This window comes from Pediculus humanus, genomic scaffold (genome assembly GCF_000006295.1).
Source record: "Pediculus humanus corporis 1103172107770 genomic scaffold, whole genome shotgun sequence".
In the NCBI taxonomy this organism is placed as follows: Eukaryota; Metazoa; Arthropoda; class Insecta; order Psocodea; family Pediculidae; genus Pediculus; species Pediculus humanus.
This window is the reverse complement of record NW_002987368.1, coordinates 24,537-42,086: the sequence shown is the minus strand read 5'-3', so window position 1 is coordinate 42,086 and position 17,550 is coordinate 24,537. Positions and strand designations below refer to the sequence as shown.

Genomic DNA, 17,550 nt, shown 5'->3' with positions numbered 1-17,550 from the left:
AAATCTTTTAACAATTTTTACGCGATATATTTTCAAAAATTATAAGTATATATATATATAATATAAACGTCATTAAAATTTAAAAATCTACGAGATAATGATATTCATTATATTATTATTAAAAAAAAGTTATTATCACTCGTCATTAAACACACAATTCTTCTTATGATAATGATAATACTTAAACGTTTTACACAAAAAATAAAATAAACGAGTTTAACGAACGATAACCTCATTTTGATTATCCTTTTCTGTGTCATCACATCCCATGTTTTCCCTCCCTAACGTTTCTATCAATCGGAATTTTACGCGGGAATTTTTTTGAACAAAAGAAAAAATTATTATTATTATTATTGTTATAAATAAATAAATATTATTATAAATATTATTATAAATAAAAAAATAAATTAAGAAAAAATTATTAAGAAAAAAAAAAATATATATGTATATATATATGTATATATTTATCCCCGTTATCTCATTATTCACCTTATCACATAAATAAATATTTATTTATTTATTTTTTTATTTACATAAGTTACGAGAGAAATCTATCGGTGTTTGTTTAAAACTTTAGTACTAATCAAATTTAATAGATCGCGTTACTTGCTTTTTTGTTTTTGTTTTGTTTTTTAAACCGTTACAAAAATTTCAAAAAAAAAATTATTTTTTTATTTATATATAAAAAAATTATTCGATGATAAAAACACTCTGGAAAATTATGCAGACGACATAATAATTATTTTAATGTATTTTATTCAGTTTTAGTAAAAAAAAAAAAAAAAAAATATAATGTATCCCATCAGAATAAAAAAATTTTTTTTTCTTTATTATTCAGCAAGAAAATATATAAAAAAACTGTCGTGTCAATAGTTTAAAAAAAAAAAAATCACTGGAGAAAAAAATAAAAAGTAATTAAAATAAAAACGTTGATTCATCATTTGAATAATTTATTATTATTATTATTATTCATTATTATTTAATAAAATTAAATCTTTTGTAAAAAAAAAAAAAAAGGAAAAAAATTTATGAAAAGTTGTTAAAATGTGAGAGAGAGAGAAAGAGAGAGAGAGATCTTTTGTAGCATTTTATTAATAATAATAATAATAATTTAATTACTTAAAAATAAATTTTAAAAAAAACGTTAATTCCACGTCATTTCAAAATGCAAAAAAAAAGAAAATTTTAACAACGATTTTTTCTTTTTTTTTTCACAAAAAAAAAATTATTTAAATAAAATGTCAAAGGTTACACTCGCGTTGTTACCACCCTATTGATCAAAGAAAAACACGAATAGAAAATTTTGTAATAGAAATTTTAAATTGTTCACGTTATTATTATTATTATTATTATTATTATTATTATTATTATTATTATTATTACACACTCTCACAACTAATTAATAATTAATAATAACTTAAAATAAAATCAATTTATTATAATTTTTACAAGGATTATATAATTCTTTTGTTTTTGTTTTGCTATCGGTTGATTACATAGTTATTATTATTATTATTTATAGTAGAAAAGAAAAAAAAATAGTTTTTTCTCTATTTAATATTGTTAATTACGAAATATCAAAAGATGCAACACAACCATCATCGAAATCCGTTAAAACAAAACAAATACGAGTAATGATAACCGTCGGTCGTTATCATCGCCACATCAATAGAAATAATTTTTAGTTACTCATATTATTATGAAACAATCGATAACCACCAATTAATTATTTTACCTTGACGAAAAATTCTTTTTTTTTTTTTTTTACTCAACAACCGAAATTTTCCAACAACCTCAAACAATGTCGCGTCATCACGTGGAATAAGAAAACAAAACAAAACAAAATTAATAATTAAATAATTGTAAGGTAATATATATGCGTGTAATTAAAATAAAACAATATTTTTTATGGGGGCTCGTATAAGACCTCCCCCCTTTTTCCCTCCTCCTTTAGACGTGACGTACACGATTTCTGACGTAATTTAAAAAAATAAATAAATATTCATTAATAATTTAAAAAGTTTTTTCATTTATTGCGATCGGTTAAATTTTTTTGTAAACTTTTAAAAGGATCACGATTTTTAAATTTTTACAATTTAATAATAAAAAATATAAAATAAATTTTATAAATTATTCAAAATAAAAAAAAACAACAACAGAAAAATTCATTCATGAATTTTGATTGAATAATAATGTTTTGTAATTTTATTTAAAATAATAATAATAATAACAAGAAGAAGAAAAAACTTATAAAGATGATGTAATTTATTTTTAAAATACTCTAGCAAATTATTTTTATTGTAAAAAAAAAAAAAAAGAGAAAAGCCGAAAAAAAAATATTATTATTATTATTATTGCGTAATTTTAAATGCGTGAATAGGCCAACGAAAAAAAAAGAAAAGAAAATTTCATTCAATTAATTGTTTCTAAACAAATCTTTTCGATAAAAAATTGGAAAAAAAAAATGTAGAATGAGTACATTTAAAAAAAAAAAAAAACTTTTTTATAAGGTGTACAAATACAAAAGGTAATTAAGGATGAGATAAATTGAAAGAACGATAAAGTTAAAATTAGTCTAATCGATTATGAAGGGCGTTAATTACAAAAAAAAAAAAAATCAAACAAATACGATGAGAAAATCAAACAAACAAACAGACGGAAAGAAAAGGACAAGAGAGAGGGAAGGGGGAGTAGGAAGGAGGTGAGGAAAAAAAGAATCGATCGAGAAAACGAATCTATTATAATCACGAGAAATGACGTAACGAAAATTCCACAAAGCAAGGCGACAAAGTCATATTAGAACCGGAAATAAATAAAAAATTCTTAAATTGAAAATTCGTTCACAGTCAATAATCGCTTAAATCGAGCATGGATCCATAGATCCATACATCCATAGGCAGATGGATGGCACGGGGGTCGACCTTCACCGACGACTCGGGAGGTTACAATTGCAGAATAGTTAGAATACGTGGATTTAGATTTCGCTTTCGTTATGCATTTATTAATTAATTGCAGTTAATTGCAGAAGATATTGAATAATAATCTAACAGATTTCAAGTATACTCCAAGGGGTAATTTCTAGAAAATCGGTGGGAAAAAGTGGGAGGAAAGTGATGATGAATGAAAAATGATTGAATGCATATCGATGCAGGCTCTTATCGTTTCTCCCATTGAAAAACGTAACCCCTCTCATCGCCAACATTTTGAGAGAAATCATTATTTATACCGAGATGGATTCGTTTTGATTTCAGAGTTTACCAATATCATCGAGAGTCAACAGCAAAAAGGTTTTAACAAGAAGAACGCACTAAACGCACACCGAACAAAATGAAGTTAACGATTTTTATTTTGGGTACGTCGTTTTAAAAATATCGTAACGGAAAATTTTCAAGAAAATCATCATGGATCGTTGTTAGAAAAAAAATAATAATAAATAATTTTTTCATTAATATTTTTCAGGTTTGTTCGTAGTGACGCAAACGATTTTGGTAAGTAGTAATATCTACGTCACGATATTTTTTTTTTATATTTTTGGCGAACCGGAATCAACAAAGACCGACTAAAAATTTTAAAAAAAAATTAGTATACTCGAAAAGATAGTGATAAGAAAAATAATCACAACATATAAAAGTTTACTATCGTTATTATTATTTTTATGGATAGGCTGAAGAAGGATACAATTATAATAGGCCACAGAGTCCGTTTCAAAGTGGAACAACTGCTTCGGGACCTTTTTCACCGACTCCATCTGGACCCACCGGACGACCGGACACTGGTTACACTTCAGGAAGACCAAGCGCCGGACCGTCATTCGGACCTTCGCCACCCTTTTCCCGCCCCGATTTCGGATCACAGACCGGTAGCACACCGGCCGGAAATGGTTTTTCCGGTAGACCGAGTGGATCTTCATCTCCTGGAAACGGATATCCGAGTGCAGGACAAGGCGGTCAGGGAGGATATCCGGGAAGTTCGAGTTCGTCGTTCGGACCTGGTTATCAAGGTGGATCCGGAGGAGGTGGTAGACCCGGCTCACAAGGTAGCTCTCCGGGAACAAGTGGTTACCCCAGCGGCGGACCTACGTTTTCGAGCGGTGTAGGAGGAGGTAGCGGACCGGGATATCAAGGCGGAGCCGGAGGTGGTAGCGGACCAGGATATCAAGGCGGAGCCGGAGGAGGTAGCGGACCAGGATACCAAGGCGGAGCCGGAGGTGGTGGTCGTCCAGGTTCACAAAGAGGCAGCGGTGGTAATTCTGGATATCAAGGAGGTAGTGGTCCGGGTTTTCAAGGAGGTGCCGGAGGTGGAAACGGACCTAGTTCACAGGGAGGCAGCGGAGGTTCTGGATTTCAAGGAGGCAGCGGTCCTGGATTCCAAGGAGGCGTAACGGGTCCCGATTTACAAGTTCCCGGTACTGGAGGATCCGGATTTGGATCAGATTTTCAAGGTGGTCAACCTGATGAAGGCGATTACTCCGCCATTCCCGGAGTACCCGGACAAGATTATCCAGTTTATTCTGAAATACCCGAAACGTCGTTCAGATGCGAACAACAACAATATCCCGGATATTATGCCGACGTCGAAGCACAATGTCAAGTCTTCCACGTTTGCGCCAACAACAAAACTTACGACTTTTTATGTCCCAACGGCACCATCTTTCATCAACAATTTCTCGTTTGCGTTTGGTGGAATCAATTCGATTGCAGCACCGCTCCGGAGTTTTATTCCATCAACGAAAATATTTACGATTACAGCATAAAAGGTAGCGAACAACAACAGGGAGGTGGAGATTTCGGTACGGGTTTCGGTGATCAATCGTTAGTAAGACCCGGTTCATCGTTCGGAGGAGCTCAAGGACCGTTCGGACCTTCCGGTTCATTTGGTGGATCTCAAGGACCGTCCGGACCTTCCGGAACATTTGGTGGATCTCAAGGACCTTCCGGACCGTCTGAATCATTCGGTGGAAATCAAGGACCATCTGGACCATCTGGATCATTCGGTGGATCACAAGGAACTTCTGGTCCTAGCGTGTCCTTCGTCGGACAACAAGGATCGAGAGTACCAGTCACGGGAGGTTCACCCGGACCCAGCAGCACTTTTGGTCCTACCACGCCGACTGCCGGTTATCCATCCGCCAGTCCCACCCAAAGGCCGGGTGGTTATTCTCCTTCTGGAACTTCCGGAGGATACACTCCTTCCGGACCAAGTTCGACATCCGCTTTCGGTAACTCTCAACGACCCGTTTCTGCCACCACCACCGGACCATCGTTTGGACCATCCTCTACGTTCGGACCACCTTCCAGCAGGCCAAACAATCAAGGTTCGTTCAGACCAGTATCTCCGACCGGTCAACCTGATCGACAATACCTTCCTCCGTATTAGATGAGTCGACCGACTAAAGCGGGTGTTAGGGTTTTCGGTCTACTCTCACACGTTAATTTATACGTTCCTAATCATTCATTGGCGGCTTCGAAGGGAACAAAAAAAAAAGAAAACGTTTGTCTTTTACGAGTTCATCAAACGATCATTTTATCATTATTTCACACACGTTTTAGGCACTTGTTAATTTAATCGTTTATCGTCGTCGTCATTTTTTCCTTTTATCGACAGTTACCTGTGCTTCGCAAGTTACCATTGAATGATTTACATTAAATAACATCGCAAGTCATGTCATCATAAATTATTCTACTTTTATATATATATATGTATTTTACTTTTTTATTATTTTTATTATTTAAATATTATTTTATATTATTTATATTATTTTTGTATGGGTTTTTTTGAAATATAATCGATTAAATGTGGGAAAACTTTAAATTATTATCATTATTATTTTTATTTCTACTCTTATCCTCCTCAATTCTATTTCTCGATTTTCATCATCTGCGTTCATCTTTTGGATTTTTTTTTTCTTTCTCTTTTTAAAATTTTTTAACAAGTTTGAAATTAAATATTTAAATAAAAACCAAATTGTGCTTAATCTTTTGTTTTTTATTTACTTTATTATTATTGCAATTGGAATGAAAAGGGTTTATTTTTTTATTTATGCATCTCAGAAAAATTGATGGTTACCTTAAGACTTTAAACTTTAAATGGACAAATTAATGGAACATTAAAAAACTTGTAAATGAAAATTGATAATTTGGTTTTTAAGGTACGAAACACCCTTTTTATTTTATTTTTTTGCTAATATTTTTCGTGATGAATCGAATTTAAAAAAAAAAAAATTAACCAACAATTTACAATAATAAATTTTGTAAATTTTATTTACTACAAATACCAAATTTAATTTTGATCCTAAAAAAAAATAAATTATTACTTATTTTGAAAAAGTATTTTATTTTACATTGAAGTAACCAAGATTTTGCATTTTAAACTAAAAGTTATAACTTAATTCGTGAATATTACTAGGTGAGGACACTTTCACTCAACTAAATTTAAGACAAATACTAAAAGATGGACGAACATCATCACAACACAAACAGATCACACGAAAGCTTCTTCCCAAGCCTTCATTTCCTTTTATATGCCACACTCGTCGTAACTTTTATTTTAACAAATAATTGCTTTGTAAACAAAAACATAAAAGAAAGAGTTTTCTAAAGTGGACAACTTTGGTAGTATCCGTGGTTGCTATTATTAACGTTTATAAACATTGAAAAATAAATAAATTAAATATGGGATCATAAAAATATTTTATTTTAACATAATTACTGTACCAATTTTAAAAATTATAAATCATAAATATTTTTATGTAAACTAATAATTGTTCTAAACTTTTTTTTTTTTTAAATCCATTTGTCGACTCTAAAAATCGCCAAATATAATTAAAAAATATTATAAATAAATAAATGAATGACACCTTATAAATTAAATCGAAAAAACGGTGAATTTCACATATAAATTTCATTCTGACTTTCATCAAATCTAGAATTTATTGGTTAACTAAAAACCTCAGACGAAATACTATTTAAGAAAACATTCGTTATATTGATTTTGAAATTATTTAAAACTTTTAAATTAAAATATTTTTAAGTTTGAAATTATTTTATTTTATTTAAAACTAACATGAATTAGTAAAAGAAAATATATAAGAATTTAGTAGAAATTAGGTACACTTGTAGAACAGTAAGCAAAGTCTAAATATATAAGATATTTTGGTTAAGAATTTTAAAAAGAAGACTAATTTAACTATTTAGGACTTGATAACTAATTATCAATATTAGTGCTAAACGTGAGGGTCACTTTCAAATTTATAAAATACCCAAAAAATGAACGCAGTCGATGAAAATTGGGAAACAGAATGAGAAGGATAAGAGGAGTAAAAAAATGATAATGATGAATAGAATTATTTTAAATTTTCCCACATTCAATCAGTTATATTACAAAAAGACCCATACAAAAATCAATAAAAATAATATTAAAAAATAATAATAATAATCATAGTAAAATACATATATATAAAATAGAATAATTTATGATGACATGGCTTGCGATGTTATTTAATGTAAATCATTCAATGGTAACTTGCGAAGCGTAGGTAACTGAAGAAAAAAGGAAAAAATGATGACGACGGTAAACGACTAAATTAACAAGCGACTAACTCGTGTGTGAAATAATGATAAAAAGGTCGTTAGATGAACTTAAGAAAAGAATCATTCTTTTTTTTATTGTTCCCTTCGAAGCCGCCAATGAATGATTAGGAACGTATAAATTAACGTGTGAGAGTAGACCGAAAACCCTAACACCCGCTTTAGTCGGTCGACTCATCTAATACGGAGGAAGGTATTGTCGATCAGGTTGACCCGTCGGGGATGCTGGTCTGAACGAACCTTGATTGTTTGGCCTACTGGAAGGTGGTCCGAACGTAGAGGATGGTCCAAACGATGGTCCGGCGGTGGTGGCAGAAACGGGTCGTTGAGAGTTACCGAAAGCGGATGTCGAACTTGGTCCGGAAGGAGTGTATCCTCCGGAAGTTGCAGACGGAGAATAACCACCCGGCCTTTGGGTGGGACTGGCGGATGGATAACCGGCAGTCGGCGTGGTAGGTCCAAAAGTGCTGCTGGGTCCGGGTGAACCTCCCGTGACTGGTACTCTCGATCCTTGTTGTCCGACGAAAGATACGCTAGGGCCAGAGGATCCTTGAGGTGCACCGTAAGATCCGGACGGTGTAGACGGTCCGGATGGTCCTTGATTTCCGCCACCGAAAGATGGACCGGATGGCCCTTGAGATCCGCCGAACGATCCAGACGGTCCAGATGGTGGCCCGTAAGAACCCGACGGTGGAGACGGTCCTTGATTTCCGGGTCCACCGAAAGATCCGGAAGATGGTGAGGACGGTCTTTGAGATCCTCCAAAAGAACCGGTTGATCCAGATGGTCCTTGAGGTGCACCGTAAGAACCGGAAGGTCCGGATGGTCCTTGAGATCCACCGAATGATCCAGACGGTCCGGAAGGTCCTTGATTTCCGCCACCGAAAGATACACTAGAAGAGGGCCCTTGAGATCCGCCGAAAGATCCAGATGGACCCGATGGTCCTTGATTTCCGCCACCGAAAGATGGACCGGATGGACCTTGAGACCCGTCGAATGATCCAGACGGTCCAGATGGACCTTGAGATCCACCGAATGATCCAGATGGTCCAGATGGACCTTGAGATCCACCGAATGATCCAGACGGTCCGGATGGTCCTTGATTTCCGCCACCGAAAGATGGACCGGATGGCCCTTGAGATCCACCAAATGATCCAGACGGTCCGGACGGTCCTTGAGATCCACCGAATGATCCGGAAGGTCCGAACGGTCCTTGAGCTCCTCCGAACGATGAACCGGGTCTCACTAACGATTGACCACCGAAATCTCCACCTCCCTGTTGTTGTTCGCTACCTTTTATGCTGTAATCGTAAATGTTTTCGTTGATGGAATAAAACTCCGGAGCGGTGCTGCAATCGAATTGATTCCACCAAACGCAAACGAGAAATTGTTGATGAAAGATGGTGCCGTTGGGACATAAAAAGTCGTAAGTTTTGTTGTTGGCGCAAACGTGGAAGACTTGACATTGTGCTTCGACGTCGGCATAATATCCGGGATACTGTTGTTGTTCGCATCTGAACGACGTTTCGGGTATTTCAGAATAAACTGGATAATCTTGTCCGGGTACTCCGGGAATGGCGGAGTAATCGCCTTCATCAGGTTGACCGCCTTGAAAATCTGATCCAAATCCGGATCCTCCAGTACCGGGAACTTGTAAATCGGGACCCGTTACGCCTCCTTGGAATCCAGGACCGCTGCCTCCTTGGAAGCCAGGACCGCTGCCTCCTTGGAAGCCAGGACCTCCGCTGCCTCCTTGAAATCCAGGACCTCCGCTGCCTCCCTGTGAACTAGGTCCGTTTCCACCTCCGGCACCCCCTTGAAAACTTGGACCACTACCTCCTTGATATCCAGAATTACCACCGCTGCCTCCTTGTGAACCTGGACGACCACCACCTCCGGCTCCGCCTTGAAATCCTGGTCCGCTACCTCCCCCGGCTCCACCTTGGTATCCTGGTCCGCTACCTCCCCCGGCTCCACCTTGGTATCCTGGTCCGCTACCTCCCCCGGCTCCACCTTGGTATCCTGGTCCGCTACCTCCTCCAGCTCCGCCTTGATATCCTGGTCCGCTACCTCCTCCAGCTCCGCCTTGGTATCCTGGTCCGCTGCCTCCCCCGGCTCCACCTTGATATCCTGGTCCGCTACCTCCCCCGGCTCCACCTTGATATCCTGGTCCGCTACCTCCCCCAGCTCCACCTTGATATCCCGGTCCGCTACTTCCTCCTACACCGCTCGAAAACGTAGGTCCGCCACTGGGGTAACCACCATTACTTGTTCCCGGTGAGCTACCTTGTGAGCCTGGTCTACCGCCTCCTCCGGATCCACCTTGATAACCAGGTCCGAACGACGAACTCGAACTTCCCGGGTATCCTCCCTGACCCCCTTGTCCTGCACTCGGATATCCGCTTCCAGGAGATGAAGATCCACTCGGTCTACCGGAAAAACCGTTTCCGGCTGGAGTGCTACCACTCTGAGATCCGAAATCGGGACGGGAAGAAGGTGGCGAAGGTCCGAATGATGGTCCTGCGCTTGGTCTTCCCGAAGTGTAACCAGTGTCCGGTCGTCCGGTGGGTCCAGATGGAGTCGGTGAAAAGGGTCCCGAAGCAGTTGTTCCACTTTGAAACGGACTCTGTGGCCTATTATAATTGTATCCTTCTTCAGCCTATCCATAAAAATAATAATAATGCTAGTAAACATTTATATGTTGTGATTATTTTTCTTATCACTATCTTTTCGAGTATACTAATTTTTTTTTAAAATTTTTAGTCGGTCTTTGTTGATTCCGGTTCGCCAAAAATATAAAAAAAAAATATCGTGACGTAGATATTACTACTTACCAAAATCGTTTGCGTCACTACGAACAAACCTGAAAAATATTAATGAAAAAATTATTTATTTTTTTTTTTTCTACACGATCCATGATGATTTTCTTGAAATTTCCGTTACGATATTTTAAAACGACGTACCCAAAATAAAATCGTAACTCATTTGTCGTGTGCGTTTAGTGCGTCTCTGTTAAAACTTTTTGCTGTTGACTCTCGATGATATGGTAAACTCTGAAATCAAAACGAATCCATCTCGGTATAAATAATGATTTCTCTCAAAATGGTGGTGTGAGAGAGGGGTTACGTTTTCAATGGGAGAAACGATGAGAGCCTGCATCGATACTCATTCAATCATCTTTCATTCATCATCACTTTCCTCCCACTTTTTCCCACCGATTTTCTAGAAATTACCCCTTGGAGTATACTTGAAATCTGTTAGATTATTATTCAATATCTTCTGCAATTAACTGCAATTAATTAATAAATGCATAACGAAAGCGAAATCTAAATCCACGTATTCTAACTATTCTGCAATTGTAACCTCCCGAGTCGTCGGTGAAGGTCGACCCGCGTGCCATCCATCTGCCTATGGATGTATGGATCTATGAATCCATGCTTGATTTAACCGTTTTTCAAATGTGAACGAATTTTCGATTAATGAATTTACTTTTATTTCCGGTTGTAATATGACTTTGTCGCCTTGCTTTGTGGAATTTTCGTTACGTCATTTCTCGTGATTATAATAGATTCGTTTTCTCGATCGATTCTTTTTTTCCTCACCTCCTTCCTACTCCCCCTTCCCTCTCTCTTGTCCTTTTCTTTCCGTCTGTTTGTTTGTTTGATTTTCTCATCGTATTTGTTTGATTTTTTTTTTTTTTTTTGTAATTAACGCCCTTCATAATCGATTAGACTAATTTTAACTTCATCGTTCTTTCAATTTATCTCTTCATTAATTGACTTTGTATTACACCCAATCGTATTTGTAGTATCGATTCGTCTTTATGTAGTTTTAAATTTGTATTTTCGTACCTAAAATTTTTTTTTTCTTTTTTCGATTGTTCTGTTTGTTTTTAATTAATTAAAACAATTTAATATTATTTAAATAAATATTTTGTTTCGAGTATCATCGTGTTGTCTGGTTATGTTACAATTTTAGAATATTTAAAATTTATTGTTTATAACAATTCACAATTGATTATTTAACATTTTTTTTTTTTTTTCATGTGAATTAATCTTTTTTTGTTTTTTTACTGAAATTATTTTTTAGCCTTAGAACAATTATAAAACAAAATTACGCAACGAACGATGTTAATAAATGGAAAACAAACAAACAAACAAACATAACCGCTTTTTTTTTTTTTTGTATAATAAATAATTTTTTTTATATCTGATTCTGTGAGAAAGTATTTTTCGTACTCTTTTTTTTTTCTTTCTTCGGAATTTTTTTTAAGGAATTTTTTTTTTTTTTACATAAAATAATAAATATAATAAAGTTATGCAATCGAAAATTTGTTTTTTTTTGGTATGTTTTCCGAATGAAACATATACAATATAACTTAATTTTATGATTATGTTAAAAAAGCGAAAATTTGCAAAAAGAAAAATAAAATTAATTAAGAGTAAAAATCAAGAGTGCACCTAAAGTTTAAAAAAAAATTTTTTTTTTTAAATAAACTTCCTGAATGTTGTACCTTATCTCTTATCAAAAAAAAATTTTTTGTTAAAAAAAAAAAAAAAAACTCATCAATACAATTAATAAATTTTTTTAAATCATGTTAGAAAAAAATAACAACAACAACAAAAATTTTTTATTGTTTTTAATAAAACTGGAAATAAAAATTTCTCAATTGTTTACGTTTTCGTTATCAATACTTTTTTTTTTTTTCGTGTTCGATCAATTGTTTAAACAATATAACGTAATTTTTAATTGACGCCATTTTTTTTTTAACTGAAAATTATAAAAATAATAATAAAAAAAAAATTTGATGAGCGCATTTCTTTACCTCTTATCAAATCGTGATTAAAACTCTCCCCTTTCAATCAATCAAAATTTAATAATTGATTTACGTAATTTTTCTTTTTTTCTTTACAAATAAATAATAATAATAATAATAATAAAATAAAAATAAAATTTTCAAAGTTTTCCCTCTCCATTTCCGGTTTTTAAAACCGATTAAATAAAATCCTTTTTAAAAAAAAAAAAAAAAAAAATTTAAATGAGGCTATAAAATTTTTTGCTTATTCGACAAAACGTTAAATTTTTCTTTTCAACCCTTAAAAGGAAAAAAAAAAAAGGTTTAATCCTGTCGCCGCCATACAAAAAAACCCCAAATAATAATAATAATGATGATGATAATAATAACAATCAGAGCTTGTATAAATGTTAAATAACCCTTAACTAATCCACTTATCAATATCAATTGATTTTTCAAGTAATAATAATAATAATCTTAATCCTTAGTTAATCCTTACCTTAATTCACTTACAACACTCACTAATTATTTTTATTTTTTTACAGCAATAACGATTTTTTTTATTATAATAATAATAATAATTTTTTTTTTATATATAAAAACAAAAACTATTCGTTATTTAAAAATAAATAATAATAATAATAAACCGAAACAATTTATTAGTATTATTATTGTTTTTTTCGTTTTTTTTTTTTTTTTTTTACTGTTCGTAACGAAGATGAATTTTTAACTGATTCAAAAAAAAGGTCAGCCCGGTATTTATATCTCTTGTTTTAGGTTGGTGGTAGTGCTAGTAGTGGTGGTGGTGGTGGTGATGGTGATGGTGATGGTACTCTAAGACCGCAAAAACTAAATATTACCAATAATATAATAATAATAGTAATAGTAGTAGTAGTAGTAGTGGTGGTAGTGGTAGTAGTGATGAGACGACTGGCTTTTGACGATGAACGTAATAATAATAATAATAATGATGATGATGATGATAAAGGTAATGAGTTAAATAATACTACTACCCGCGGAGTGGGAGGTTTTTTTTCTAATCTCATCCTATTTTACTTACTTTTTTTTTTTACGTTTATTTTGTGATGAGAAAATTATTTTTGCCTAGTAGTAGTAGTATAACCGAGAGTTTTATCCGCTATTATTGTTTACTATTATTATTATTATTATTAAAATCAGCATCGTTTTTTAGAAAAGTTTTTTATTTAACATACTTTTTTTTTTTTTTAATTTCATTTTAAGTGTTATAATTCGAAACTTATAGTTTTTATAATCTTATAGATTAAAGCGTAGGATTTTAATATAATTTAACATACATAGATAAACGTAATTTATTATATAATAATAATGTAATAAAATTATTTTAATTTTTTTTTTTTAAGTTTTAAATTTTAAAAATAACGCGAATAAAAAATCAATGAAATTTTTTTTTTTTTTTTTTTACATTCGGAAATTTTATGAGAAAATAACGATAATAATAATAATAATAATATATGAAAAAATAAATAATTAATTAAATTAATAAAAATTATTACTAAATATTTTTTATTTTTTTATGACAGAATAAAAAATTTACAAAAAAAAAAAAAAAAAAGAAACACAAAGTAATTTTTCTTGTGAAATATTTAAACATTCAAACTTTAAACAATTATGTACATAATTTTTCTTTTTTTCCACAAAAAAAAAAAAAAATTTATGTAACTTATTAACGTAATAATTTTTGTTCAACAATGAAAAAAAAATTAATTTTTTCTAATAAAATTTTACGTTATTGTTTTGTTTTTTTATTGTTTAATTAATATTTTTGAATTTTGTTTTAATAAAAAAATGGAACGTGTTAATTATAAATTATTATTATTATTATTATTAATATTTCATTTCTCAAATGTAAAAATAAATAAATAAAATTCTTTCTTTTTTTTTTTTTTTGACAAAAAATCCAAGTTCTAACGGTAAATTATTTTCAAGTTCTTCCATCTCTCTCTCTCTCAAAGATTTGCCCCATTATTATCATTATTATTGTGAATAATTGTAGTGGAGAGGGGAAAAGAGAATTTTAAGAAGAAAGCATTTCATTCGTATGTAAACAAAATAAAAACGTTCACCTAACGAAAAAGTGAGAAGAAGGAAAAAAAAAAAAAAGTATGACCTTTAACCGAATATGCACATCAGCCTCGTGATCATTGATCTAAAATACATCATCTTCTTGACGATGATGATGATAATGATAATAATAATGACGATGACGATGATGATGATGATGATGCTCTCCCTTCAAAGTGTCTATACAGGTATGTCAATTGTTACGTAACAATTTAGTGCCTGTGTAAACACAACTTGATTAATGAATTCGTTTCTTTTTTTTTTTTTCTTAACGTATTCAGTACTATTATTATTATTATTATTTAAAATCGTTCTTCCAGATTTCGTCCCTTTGACCCTCCAGGAGAATTAATTTTTTTTTTTGTTTTTTCATTCAAAATTCCTAATCGAATTTATTTTTATTAAAATTAATAAATAAAACTTATGTACGTTAATTAAAAACTTTTTTTCACATTAATTACGCGTGGGGGAAAACAAAAAAAAAAATTATTATTCCAGTGAAATTTTTTAATAAGCAAATAAATAATTTTTTTATTTTTTTTCATTTTGTAATTTTTTTTATGCAGTAAAAATAAAAAAATTATATAAAAGGAAAAGAAAAAAAAATGGCGGATTATGTAAAAAATAATAATAATAATAATAATAATAATAATAATTTTTTTTTTTTCGGTTATTCGTGGACTTTAAGTTACTCGCCGTTCGTGATTCACGGTGGCTTTAAACAAGAAAAAAAAAAAAAATTATTTTATTGTTTTATACCTCGAGAACTCGTTTATGTACTTTTTTTGTTTGTTAATAAATTATTAATTAACCCTTGCAAAAACATAATAATAATAATAATAATAATAATAATAATAATAATAATAATAATAATAAGGGATTGAAAAAAAATATATATATAAATTATCATTAACAATTTATTTTTTTTTTTCTTAAAATACGAGCGGTTAAATTACCCAAAATATATATTTCGCAAATTATTATTATTATTATTAATTAATAATAATAATAACGATGAGTATTTATTTATTTATTTATTTATTTATGCAACGCGAAAAAAAAAAAATTTCGAAATCGAAAATCGATTTTTAAAAAAATCGTAAACGATTAATCATATCTACATACAATTAACGTAAAAATAACAATTAATATTTTTTATTTAAAAAAAAAAAAAAAATGTTATAAACGTGCTTTTGTTTTTAGTTCCGTTTCTTAAAAAAAACGAAATGATAGTAATAATAATAATAATTTTCTTTTCTTTTTTTTTTTCGGGATCAAGGTATTGTTGTAAAAAGAAAATTCGATGGGAATAAAATCGTGGCACGAAAAAAATAACCAAATGATGAAATAATTAAATTTTTATGTTCATCCTTTAAAAAAAAAAAAAATAACACGATTTACATGAATTTAATAAAAAATTATAAACAATTATCATCATCATTATCATCATTATCATTATTATTTTACCGTTAATAAATTACTCTTCCCATTTTTTTTTTTTTTTTTAATGAATCGAAAAATTTCAAAATTTATTTTTTTTTACCAAATCAATTTTTTAAAACGTGTATTTTGTATTTATTTATTTTTTTTTAAAAATTTCAATGTTGGCAACACTTAATAACGTATTAATAACATTTATTAAAGCGTAAAAAAAAATTTAATTACTGTTGTGACATACCATTTTTTTTACGTACGTCATCACAACATGATAGTTATGAGATAATCTCGTTCATTTAAAAAAAAAAAAAAAAAAAAATTTTCAAAATCCATAAAAAATAAAAAAAAAAGAAGATGTTTTGTCGCAATTATTAATAATAATTATAATATTATTATTATTATTATTATTTTCTTAATGACCTTTAATTAATTTCATAATTTTTTTTTTTTATGTTAATTAAATTTATCCGAAAAAAAAAAAAACTTTAAATTTTCTCCAGAATAAGATTTTTTTTTTTGATAATTTATTTATTCACCTTATGTAAGTGACATAATTTTTCATTTTATCTTCTTAACGCCCAAAAAATAAAAAATTCTAGAAAAAGTGGAAGGGGAGGAAAGGGGAAAAGGGGAGGGGGTAGAGGGAAAAAGAAGACTCAAACGTTTTTTTTTTTTTCGGCAATAAGTAAAAAAACTCCGACTATTTTTTCCTACCGTTACACAAATTCATTTTTTTTCTTTTTTTTTTTGTATTATACTACTAAACACGAAACATCAATTAGTTTTTTTTTTTTTCTGTATCAACAAACAAAACAAACATACAAACGTACAAACGTTTAAATAATGACCCGTAAAAAAAAATTATACATATAAAAAAAAAATCTTTTTATTTTTTTTTCAAACTCATTCTGCTACTATTTATAGCGTTTTTGTGTTTCTTTCTCCGTGTGCGTGTGCGTGTGCGCGTGCGGGTGCGTGTGTCTATATTTGTTCCTATTATTATTAACGTTTAATTTTTAAAATTTCTTTGTGACGTTTTGAAAAAAAAAAAAAAAATTGTACGAAATTATTAATAATAAAAACGATTAAATTTTTTTTTATATCATTTAATAAATAAATTATCATCATCATTATTATTATTCCGTTAAATTTATTCGTAATTATCACCTACGCTTATTAATTTTAATTATTTATCCATACGTAGGCTAAACATTCCATAACTTTGATTAATTGAACCTTTTTCTACGTAAAAAAAAAATGCAAATAAATGCGTGACGCATTTAAAATTTTTTTAAAACTTATTTATTTATTTATTTAAAAGGATCAATTAATAAATACATAATTAATTAAAAGATAAATTTTACCTTGTCAATTAAAAGACGTTTAAAAGAAAAATTTATTAATTTTTTTTTTTTTGCTGCAATTTTTTTCTTATTTTTTTTTTATTAACGTTTTGAACTATAAAAACTATTTTTTTTTTTTTTTCTATTAATAAGGTCATTTGCGATTATCAATAATAATAATAATAAAATGTTAAAAGTTTTATTTTATTTCATTTTTTTAACGCCCCTGCACGAGGTATTTCATTATCAATAATTTTTTATTTATTAATTTATTTAAATTATTCGT

General features: G+C 30.6%; 2 protein-coding genes across 2 annotated transcripts; one reads left to right on the top strand and one right to left on the bottom strand.

Moving 5' to 3' along the window:
* Nucleotides 1-3,127: 3,127 nt before the first annotated feature.
* On the top strand, nucleotides 3,128-5,376 carry Phum_PHUM355650 (uncharacterized protein; the record flags this gene model as incomplete). The annotated part of the gene is made up of 2 exons (XM_002427908.1): nucleotides 3,128-3,238; nucleotides 3,664-5,376. 2 exons carry the CDS (start codon nucleotides 3,128-3,130, stop codon nucleotides 5,374-5,376), a joined length of 1,824 nt encoding a protein of 607 aa, XP_002427953.1.
* Nucleotides 5,377-7,764: 2,388 nt separating this feature from the next.
* On the bottom strand, nucleotides 7,765-10,503 carry Phum_PHUM355640 (uncharacterized protein; the record flags this gene model as incomplete). Its single annotated transcript, XM_002427907.1, has 2 exons — nucleotides 7,765-10,245; nucleotides 10,450-10,503. 2 exons carry the CDS (start codon nucleotides 10,501-10,503, stop codon nucleotides 7,765-7,767), a joined length of 2,535 nt encoding a protein of 844 aa, XP_002427952.1.
* Nucleotides 10,504-17,550: the final 7,047 nt, after the last annotated feature.